Source organism: Ipomoea nil, unplaced genomic scaffold (assembly GCF_001879475.1).
Source record: "Ipomoea nil cultivar Tokyo-kokei standard unplaced genomic scaffold, Asagao_1.1 scaffold2821, whole genome shotgun sequence".
NCBI lineage: Eukaryota > Viridiplantae > Streptophyta > Magnoliopsida > Solanales > Convolvulaceae > Ipomoea > Ipomoea nil.
The window spans coordinates 1,450,631-1,462,642 of record NW_017619249.1 but is presented as its reverse complement, the minus strand read 5'-3'; the positions used below and the strand labels follow the sequence as shown (position 1 = coordinate 1,462,642).

General features: G+C 42.9%; 1 protein-coding gene across 1 annotated transcript; it reads left to right on the top strand.

The window, feature by feature from the left end:
* Positions 1-10,720: 10,720 nt before the first annotated feature.
* Positions 10,721-11,239, top strand: LOC109158521. The gene has a single exon (XM_019306434.1). The coding sequence runs from the start codon at positions 10,721-10,723 to the stop codon at positions 11,237-11,239; it is 519 nt and encodes a 172-aa protein (XP_019161979.1).
* The last annotated feature ends 773 nt before the right edge of the window (positions 11,240-12,012 follow it).

Sequence of the window (12,012 nt, the reverse complement as noted above, 5' to 3'; positions counted from 1 at the left end):
TGCGACATGCGGATCCATTGTCATCCTATCTATTCATTATCTGCGTGGAATGGCTCTCCTTTCTGACCAAACAATCGGTTATAAAGGGGGCCGGGATTGGACAGCTTGTAAAGTCTGTAGAGATGGGAAGCGATAAGGGTTAAGAATTGTCTAGACACCTATGAGCAAATGTCAGGTTAGACAGTAAACATTTCAAAGTAATGCATCACTTACAGCCACAATACTCCAGAAAACCAACGCCAAATAATAACAAACACCCTTAATTGGAGTGACTATGGCCCCAATATAGGAAAATACCTGGGCTTTCTTATGGGGATTGGCAGAAATAAAAAGGAAGTGTTTTCTTTCATTGAATCTCGGGTAAGACAAAGAATAAGTGGATGGGGGAAGAAAATCTTATCCAGAGCAGATAAAGAAATCCTTCTGAAATGCGAGGCACAAGCGCTACCTACATATTCCATGATCTTATACATGCTCCCATTAACCTTTTGTGAAAAGTTCGTTAGAGCGCATTATGAACAAATATTGGTGGGAATATAAGTCCTTGGGGAGAAGGAGGAGTACATTGGATGTGCTAGAATAAGTTGTGTGTCCCAAAGGGGGAAGGCGATTTGGATTTCAAAAAGTTACACATTTTGAACAAGTCCTTAGTGGCAAAACAGGGATGGAGATTAATGACCAACAAGAACTCAATGGCAGCCAAAATACTAAAAGCATGCTACTATCCAGGGAATACCTTTCTAAACACCCAATTATATGTTCCAACCCAAGTTATTGCTAGAGTTCAATCCTAGTCAGTCAGTCTCTGTTGGCTCAGGGATGTGGTCGAAGGATTGGAAACGGTCGACAAACGAAGATTTGGGACTTGCCATGGTCATCGGACTCGAGCAACCCTTATGTAGAAACTGCAACCTCTCAGCTCTATGGGGAGGCCAATGTCTGTTGGAAGTCCATTCAAAGAGGCAGCGACTTTTCTGGCTTCAAACCATCCTTTCCGATATTTGTGTACAAATTGTGGGGGGCGTGCTTTTGTTCAAAACCACTCCCTTGATATTCGTTGGTTTGTGGCTGGTGGTGTCATTGCCTTGTAATATATAAAGGAGCAATACAATTGTAACACCCTGTGTTACGACCCCTAACCCTAACCAAATATTTAATCACTTGCCCTAAAAAGAGAATTAAAAACCCATTAATCAACTAGGAAAGGTCCACCATAGTCCATGGGCCCACATCCCTATAACCAACCCCTTAGTCCTATAAGGAATAGAATTAGCAAGCCCATAATATTTAGACCCCAATTAGGACTCTTGGGAATATATATATATATATATATATATATATATATATATATATATATATATATATATATATATATATATATATATATATATAGGGTCATAGGAGGCACCTAGACCACACACCATAAATAATCTCTCACCACACAAGAAGTTCCAAGAATTCCCTTAGGAGAAATCAAGAAAGGAGAAATCTTAAAGAAAGACCCTTCATAGCCAAGGAAATTAATTAAGGCTAAGAGGTAACCCATGTCTCAACAAAACCTATTTTCTTCGCTATAATCTCCTTCCTTGGCCTCCCTCTATATTCTTGTGTCTTGATTGAATTCTTCTATGATAATTATGTTATGTTCTTGATGATTGATAAGATGATTTATATGCTTTCTTGATAATCTTGATGATCTTGATGTTAAAAAGAATTTCTTGATTATGATGTGATGATTCTTGATGAATCTTGATATTTTCTTGATGTTAAAGATAAAATATGTTCTTGATAATTTGGGTGGGATTAGAGCCCTAGGTCGGGTTGGGAATTTGTGTTGTGATGTTCTTGGTTTATATTTGGGTGGGAATTCGCATGTTCGGGTGTTGTTTATATTTAGAAGTCGTAATAGGATAAGTCTTACATGTTTCTTGCTTTTGATCCGTTAATTGCTTACGTGGTGTCGTTATTTGCGTTTAAAAGTGTCAAAGCATGGTTTCGGGTTCCACAAAGGTTCCCGGGACGAGTATATGAGTAAAGAGTCAGTGGGGGGTAGGTGGGGGTGGGGGAACCCACCACCTACCCGCTGCCCAAAGGGGTACTGCCCGGCAGCGGGCAGCCACCGGGCAGCCGACTGCCCGCCGGCAACCCGCTGCTCGGAACAGTGCCCTCCGGTGGGCAGCCGGCGGGTGACCCCCACCCACCGGCTACCCGCTGGTCCGTACCCCACCCCGGGTCCCCGGCTTCCCCGTTTGATGTTCCCCATCCCCCGTGGTGTCCCAACGGATCCCGTTTGTCGTGCCCGAGTCTAGTTTGATGTTTCGGGTGCCGTTCGTAGGATAAAAGAGTCTTAGGAATTGCATGCTAGTTGAATTGGTAACCCGTGGACCTAGGTGGAAGTTGTATGATCCCTTAGGAATTATTCTTAGTATGTGAATGATCACACGTAAGTTTATTTATATGCCTTTCCCCTCCCAATATGCTATTACGTGCTCCTACGTGTTATGTGTTGCATGATCCCCCATTTTGGCTATAGGCCAATTGGGTGGTTCCTGGACTAAGGTTCGGAAGTCGGTTGAAGACGGAATGGATTGTTCCCGGACTGAAGGTTCGGAAGTGGCTGAAGGCTAATGGATTGTTCGTGAGCTAAGGCTCAGAAGTGGCTAAGGCCAAATTGATACACTTCTTGGACTACAGGTCCAAATATGGGCCTCGGTGCTATGACCCACCGGACATGAACGCGCCAGGACGGTGTGTAGGGCCAATAAGCTGAGGAAGGCTGTAGTCCACCAAGCTGAGTAATCAGGCGGTGTGTTGGGCTACGGCTGGCTGCGATCCACCGAATGATGGGACAGCGGTGTGTAGGGCCATAGTCTCCGAGGATCTTCGCCCACCGACTGAGTATAGCTCAGCGGTAAGCGGGGCTTGATCCGCTATGGTCCACCGACTGTACGCATCGACGGTGTGTAGGGTCGTAAGTCCCTCCTTGTAAAGGGGATCGCGGTCTACCGACTGTGTGCGTCAGCGGTGTGTCGGATCGTGGTCCGACGTTGAGTTCTTCAGCGGTTCTCAAAGGGTTGGTTGCGATCAACTCCCCTCGTACCACGGTACTGAGGTAGGGTGCTGCGGGGCCGTGTTAATGCTATAAGCATTAACCCTCATGTTCGGGGCATGCGATTGGTCCCGTGGCGCCATCAATGATTATGTGATATGAATGACGATTGGATGATGATGTGTTTGGAATTGAAAAATGATTGGTGACCTGAAGTATGTATTCCTGGTGATACTATCTCTATATAACTGTTTATTATTTGATGTGCTTGTCCCTAATTGCTGAGTTTATTCCTGCTTTTAAAGTAGTGTCACTTAAGTATATATCTTCCTGCTTCGAAATGACTTTTCATATATCTATATATATCTATCTATAATGTATTTCAACGCGTTGGAGTGGGTTACCAGCATCTCTCGCTGAACAGATATATTTGGCTTTCAGGCACGGATGAGTAGACAATGGAGCGCGCTAGAGTTTGGAAGCGTAGAGTAGATAGTTCCCTTTCGGCCTGCGTGCCATGTATTGACATTATTAAGGATTTTAGATAATTAGCTTGTGCACGTGAGTTCTCTAGCTCAGGTGTGGCATAACACCCCATACTTTTATATTATACTTTTGGGAATTAATGAGAATTTAACTCTATTATATAAGTCTTAAAAATTGAAAAATTTCGGGGTGTTACAGATGGTATCAGAGCCTAAGTTTGACCCTGGATAAGACTTTTAAGACCAGGCTTTAGGACATTAGGCCTGAACTCTAGGAATTTAGGAACATAGGACTCAGGAATCTTAGGACGCGCGGTGAGATTGAGAAACCTACACATGACCTCCCCTCACATTACCCCGCCCTAATTTAAATAAACCCCCTTCGCTTATCACACCGAGCTAAGGGTGCAACCCTCTAAATCACTATAAACATTTACTCTATAGATCAAGAAACATGGCACCAAACAGAAGACAATCAAGGACTCCGGAACCCACCACACACGACCCCCTGGCTCAAACCCTACAGCAACTCACCCAGGTCGCCCAAGCACTAAGCGACGTAGCCCTCCGCAACAACAGGCCACCATTCCCTCCACCGAACGCAAACTCAGAAGTCGCCCGACAAGTTTCAAACCATCGACCACCCACGTTCTCAGGAGAAGAAGATCCCACCATCCTCTAAGAACGGATACGGACCTTCGACAAGATTCTGGGGTTGGTAGAATTCCCAGAAGAGCGTCGTGTCGAGATAGCCTCGTTCTATTTCGGACATGAGGCAGACCTTTGGTGGATCCACGCGGGACCCACTTACAGGCAAGAACCAGGATTCAACAGGGAAAACCTGAAAACACGTCTGCGAGAACGATTTTACCCGGCACACGTAAAAGCCTCTATGCACGAAGAGTTCCTCCACCTAAAACAAGGAACGGCTACCATCACGGAATACCATAAACGATTCCTCGAACTGGCACGCTTCGCGCCAGAGTTAGTCCCCACAGAATCAACAAAAATAGAAAGGTTTGTATCGGGCCTCAACTTTGAAGCTCGGAAAGCACTAGTAGTAAGCGGGCCCCGGACCCTCACGAGGCTTACTCCAGTGCTGCCAACCTCTACCGAATCCAACTACTACAACGTGGGGTCCAAGATTAGATTCGAAAAAGGAACACAGGAGGAGGTGCACCACCAATAAAGAGAATGAGAATTGACACCAGCACGAGGCCAAACAACCCAACTGGACAAAGACCACCCCCAAGAAACAACAAAGCCAATACAGGGGGCCTCCCTTGCCCAAAATGCAACCAAAGCCACAGAGGCAGGGACTGCATGGGGAACCCCTTACGGTGTTTCAACTGTGGAAAAGAAGGACACAAGGCCTTCCACTGCTTACAACCCTCAAGCTCACGCCCCATGAACATGGGACAACACGGAGGCGCAAGCAACCAAGGGAATCACGGTGCCCCCGGGAAAGTATTCATCATGAGCCGCACACAAGCCGAACTTGGGAACGAGGGCAACCTCAACGAAGAGAACATGACCCCGGAAGACGAGGATCACGCGCATCCACCAAAGGGAAACCAAGAAGACGAATTCTGTTTAGGATAGACTAAAAAACCCCTTGTAACCACCCTTGTAAAAAAACTACTTAGCTTAGCTACTCTGGAATCATTTTTAAATAAAATCGAAATATTCTAGCGTAAAAAGAGAAAATTAGACAACAAACAGACCACAGGGATGACCAATCAAATTCCCCACCACTAGAAGACAAAAGAAGGAAAAGGACAAAAACACACAACAAGGAGGACTAAATGCTACTAATGGGAATGGAACCTTAAACCTCCCACTTATAAGACCAAGTTCCAAACTACTAAACTATGAGTGTTTCTTGAAACCTCAAGGGAACACTCCCTTCTTAAACCCCCACAAATTCTTAAATTTCATGTGGCGCTGCATTCACAAAATTCTGCCAGTTTGTACGTGCAACACTGATAAGAAGATCCACTAGCACAGAAACAGTCATTCGCGTCCAAAGTTAAGACTAAAAGGCGTCCAAAATTGCTTGTACACGGATGTAGGAGACTCCGATTGTATAAACAATCAGCGTCCAAAGTAACTTTGGACGCGCAAAACTACAATTCGCGTCCAAAGTTCGTGAACTTTGGACGCGAATTGTAGTTATTAAAAAAAAATAATACCTTTGCGCGTCCAAAGTTCACGGCCAAAGGTATTTTTTTTTTTATAAAAAAACTACAATTCGCGTCCAAAGTTCATGAACTTTGGACGCGAATTATATTTTTTTTATATATTTATTTGATATAAATTCCAGTTTTAATCCTGTACAAAAAATATTATTCACATCCCCTGAACATGTAGTCACAGTCACTACCACTTCATAGCTTTCAACTAAACTTTAATACATACATCAAGACATCATTACTAAACTAAACTTCAACACTAAACTAAACTTCAACACTTTAGGACTAAATTAAACTTCAATACATTCAATTCACAACATACTTCAACACTTCAAACTAAACTAAACTTCAACACTTTATCACTTTATAATCCATACATTCACAACAATATCAACATACTTCAACACTTCAAACTAAACTAAACTTCAACACTTTATCACTTTATAATCCATACATTCACAACAATATCAACATGCACTTCAAAGTTCTCAACACTTCAAATTAAAGTTCGCAACACATGCTTGTAATAAGATAGCTAAGTACCAACAATACATTAAAATTAACTAAATAAGAGTTCAAAAATTTATATACATTCTTCAATAAAATATTTAGACCAAACCTCACGAATCTCATCAATTTGCTCTTGTGAGTAAGACTTTCCATCAAATGCCTACAAAAAATTAAAATAATCGAATAATTAGTTTTAACATTAATAAAGTGTAATTTAAAACTATCTAGTTTTAATAAATTTTACATACTGTGTCTAAATGTTCAAAATCACTATATAGAGTGCATATTTCATACATGAATCTCATCACATAATACCCGCACTCCACAGAACCTTGTTGTTGAGGACACTACAAAATATAAGTTTTTATGTATATATATTATTAAGTTAAACAATAAAAACATAGTAATAAAAATGTAAAAATATTACTACTATAATCTACAATTCTAATAAGAGCCAATAATGTTAGGCCCTTAACTGGAATAAAAAAAAAATGTCGGTACTAATTGTTTTTTAAAATGAATGGTTCATATTATTTTGATTTTAGTATTTTTAATGATTTTCCTTATTTACCCTTTATTATATTATTTTCTTTCCTTAAATAACCTAAAATTCCGTTAGTATAAACTTTATTAACAGAATATTCCGTTAACTATTGATTATTCTTAACTTACTCATTAATTTCTATAAGAAAGGTTTTAGGTTCGAACCTCATTCCAATTAGAGTTAGCATAATTGTTAAACATATACTACGAATATGTTAAAATGTATTAAAAAATATAATATAATAATTCACATAAACTTTGGTCAAATAATTAGCCCGACTAAATACATAGCATTCTATGATTATAAATTAGGAACTTTGAAAATCATTTGATTTTCTTTCATTAAAAAAAACAATAAATTTAAGTTCAATTTTTTTTTTCGTTCAATTAATCTTCTTTTGATTATTGAGAACTAAACTTAATATTTCGGTTATACTTTTATTAATGCATGAAAACTTCTAAAGAAATTTATAAGTTAATTTTTACTATATATTACTCCGTATTATAATAATATCTATAGTAATCTTATATTTTGAATTATTTATTATCATCATCTATTGACAACAATTGTCATTGACAAACTCTCAATACAATTTGTCTCAACAACAAATGAAAATTAAAAAAAAAAACAATAATTTCATTATTGTGGATGAAAAGTATGTACGCCACTTTATTCAATCGTTATGCTGTGTAACTGTGTCCACCTTGCAATGTGGACATGGTTCTATGTTCATAAGTACTGAACTATATGTTTATAATTATAAAGCTATATATTCATAATTTTTGAACTTCATATTCATAATTATTGAATTCTATATTCACAATTACAGAACTCTATGTTCATAATTACTGAACTATATGTTCATAATAATAAAGGTATATATTCATAATTTTTTAACTTCATATTCACAATTATTGAATCTCTATATTCATAATTACAGAACTACCATAATCTCATATACACAACAAGACAAATCTAAAACTTTATACACCATAATCTCATTGCATGATGAATCCTTCTATGATACCACCAATAACCCAATTGCACATGACACACTACCAATAATAAAAAAAAAAAGACATGTACTAAAGAGAATTAGAAAAATTTAAACCAAAAGGAGTATTTATTTAGACTATCGCTTTTAGACTTAGTACTTAGATTAGCGTTATCACAAAGTTGCAAACATTTATTTTGTGACAATTATATATAATCAATCTCTCATATATTATCTTGCATTTGTATACTTTAAATTACCGATTTAAATAAACAAATTCAACATTTATTTACCTGTGCATGAACATCTTCTATATAATATTTCATTGATATACTTTGAAATACTTATTTAAAAATAAGTATTAGGCATTATCCTATTCCCGCAAAGTGCGTAAAAAAACTAGTTTTGATATATACCTCAATTAGATTCCAATCAACGTTGTTTTTAGGTCTTCTCCCTCTTAAAGTTGCAATCGATCGAAATGCCCTATAATATACACTTATAAATAATTTATAAACAATAATAGTTAATAATTCTCAATATATACATACATATATATATATATATATATATATATATATATATATATATATATATATATATATATATATATATATATATATATATATATATATATATACACATATATATACACACGTACTTACACATTCAATGTGGCCTTAATCTCCAACTCGCGCTTACATGCACGAGAGTCTAATACATAGACTTTTCTTGATTGAACAGAAATAACTAGAAGCATCCAATGATACCTAGGGCCTTTAAATAAATATGTTAAACGTTATTCACAAATAATTCAATTATGTTATATAAATAATTAAAAATATAAATTTAGTTTTCTTACTCTTGATGGTATGGAGCTAAAATGAAGTTTCGATCCTTCTATTCTTCCAGGGCACTAACAAGATAATTTGTGATCTTACCAGTATTCTCAACTACACGGTCCTTAGAAACAGTCATTAGGCAGAGAAATCCAATTGTAGTAACTCCAATTTTGTCGCACATCCGATGAAGACATCTACAACGTATGTAGATTAATAAAAATGAAAGACTAAAGAGAATTTTTAAATATAAAAACATTATAAAAAATACTTACATTATAAACATTTGTAATATGTTCACATCAAGGCATTGCATTGTCAACATGTCTTTAACATCTTGAAACATCACGTGAATGGACTCCACATCTAAATGATGGAAGATTGCCTCCAATAGGTCCACATCAATGTAATCTAAATCGGATGGCAAGTTTCTAATATGTCTGGCCAATTTTTTGCATTCATCCAATTGCTGCAGTGTATCATCATCAACAAGAAGTGGTCGTAATTCTACAACAGATTGATCACCACATTCAAAATTCATTATTCTTGTTGGTTTTGGATTTTCTTATGAATCAAAAATTAAAAAACTGAATAACAAGTGATGGAATAATCACGGAGCCGAAGCGGGACAGGATAATACGCACCGGGTCGGGCCCCGTGCCACCTGCGATGCAGGACGAACCACCCCAGGGTCGGCCCAGTAGGGGTCGGCGTGGGCCGACCCCATGCTCGGCCCCTTGGCCGAGCTCCGTGCTCGGCCAAGGGCCGGGTCCTCGCATGGAGCGAGTCCCGCGACGCGGGCCGCGGCTCCTCCCGCGGGCCCAGGGCCCATAAGCTCGGCCAAGGGCCGGGTCCTCGCATGGAGCGAGTCCCGCGGCTCCTCCCGCGGGCCCAGGGCCCATAGCAACCGGGGAGTATATAAACACCCCCCGTTGTCCTAATTAGACATCTCATACTTTTCCTACAACATTTGTCTTGTTATTACACGTCCCGAACCTCTGTAATAGCATTTTATATCCAATTAATACAATAATTATCGTATTATTATTCGTTCGTTATATCCCATTTCATATACGGGTTGTATAATCCGGACCCCCTGGTTCATATAATCCATCATTGGTGCTCTTCCTGAGAGCGGCTGTACAAGCTTAAGCGCTCTCCCTATTATCCTTCATTGACAGCAATGACAAGATCCGGGTTGAACACCCACAACTCACAGGGTTTGCGCAACCCACGCGACCTCGCCCTCGTCAACCGCCCCAACGGGATCGTGGCAAGCCGACAGACCATGTCCGTGGGGGCCGGGGAGGACCTCCGGGATCAGATCAACGGGAGTCGGCAGGGGGCCGTGGAGGACCTCCGGGGACGTCTCACCAACAATCGCCCTCTCGGCGGGACAGCGCCACCCGCGCCACCGCAGGTCTCGACCTCCCAACAAGATGCCGCCATATTGGAGCAGGCGGCGAACGCGCTCAACTGCGTTGCAGCGGGGCTGCGTCGGGGTGACCCAGCACCTCCGCCCCCTCCGAGGGTGCGCAGTGGCCCTAGCACTCACGCACCCCGGGATCCCGCAGCGCTGGCTTGAGGGGGAAGTCAATTCACCACGACCTTCTGAGAGGCGCGACGGGGCGGAGGCCACCCGAGGCCGACACGAGCAGCGGGAGGAAAGGCGGACTCGGTCGGCGCAAACCACCTCCGCGCTCGGGCGGTTGGGCTCACGTGCACCAGCGCGAGACCGCCTAGGGCCGGGGCCGGCCACACACGTCAGGCAGGAGGAGTCATCGTGCTCACGGAGGTCCCGGAGCCACGAACCCCGTGTCCCGAGGCCGCGGGAGCCGACCCCACCAGTGGAACGCTTATGGGAGACCAGAGGCCAACCTCCGAGCACCCAGCGTGAAGAGATGGAACAGTTGCGTCGACAGATCCGCGAGTTGCAGCGCAAGATGGAGGCGCGCGACGGGTCACCAGAGCCCCGGGACGCCTTGGCCACACCCTTCACGGGGGCCATCATGGCCGAGGCCCTACCTCGGGACTTCCGATTCCCGACCATCAAACCTACACTGGGGCGACGGACCCGCGGGACCACCTCAACAGGTACAAGGCGGTCATGATGATGACAGGCGTTAATGACACCATCATGTGTCGCGATTTTTGCACGAATCTGGATGGGCAGGCCCAGGATTGGTTCGGGTCCCTCCCGGGGGACTCCATCCCCACTTTTGCGGTCCTGACCAAGAAGTTCATGTCGCACTTTGCGGGCAGCATGCAACGGCGGAAGCAGTTCGCCGACCTATGTTACCTGAAGCAAGACAACTCGAAATCTTTGGCGGAGTACCTGAGTAAGTGGAAGAAAGAAGCTATGGGGGTGACAAATTTTGACGAAAGGTCCGTCATCCCGTTTTTCACTAATAACCTCAGGTCGGGTCCTTTCCACAGCGACCTTGTTCGGAATGAGCCGAAGACGTACACAGAATTGATGGACCGCACCGCGCGGTACGCCAACGCAGAGGCAGCAGAGAAAAGGAAGAAGGAGGAGGAGGAAGGCCGCGAACGAGGCGACAGGGCATCTCACCCTCAAGAGGACCGCGCCCTCCCTAGTCGCGATGTGACCGGGGTCCTCGACTAGCCCCGCCACGACACCTGACCCCATTGACACAGCCTGTAAGCGTCATCCTGAACCACGCAGAGGACATGGGCATCATGTCGTTCCCCGATGAGTGCTTAAAGATCTCTCCCAAGGCCGACCCGAAGAAGTACTGCCACTTCCATCGGCAACGTTGGCATGACACCGACGAATGTATGGTCCTCAAGAGGCATATTGAGGAGCTTATTCAACGAGGATACATGGGGTAGTACGTGAAGAGGTCCGGGCAGGACCACGCTACCTCTGCCCCGCGCAAGAGAGAGCTTGGCCAACTCACGGAAGACAAGGAGACCGAGCCAGATAGCCCACCAAAGAAGAAGATCATCCATGTCATCTTTGGCGGCCCGGAGGGAGGAGACACATCCGCCGAGAGGAAGAAGTGGGCGCGGAGCTTGTATGTCGGGGAGGTCGTCCGAGCACCCCATGAGAAGAGGACACGCAGGGAGCCCATAACGTTCACTGACGAGGACCTCCCGGACGGCCCCTTACCCCACCGGGACGCATTGGTAATCAGTTTGGAACTTAAAGACATCATTGTCCACCGGGTACTGGTAGATACGGGGAGCTCCGTGAATGTCATGTATTATGACACTTTCACGCAACTCGGGCTATCCAGGAAGCAGCTTTCCCAGGTTCAGACCCCGCTATCCGGCTTCACCGGAGACTCCATTGAAACAGAGGGATCCGTCACCCTTGAGGCACAGATCGGCACCCCACCGCATGTCAAGACATGGGAGGTAGAGTTCGTGGTGGTG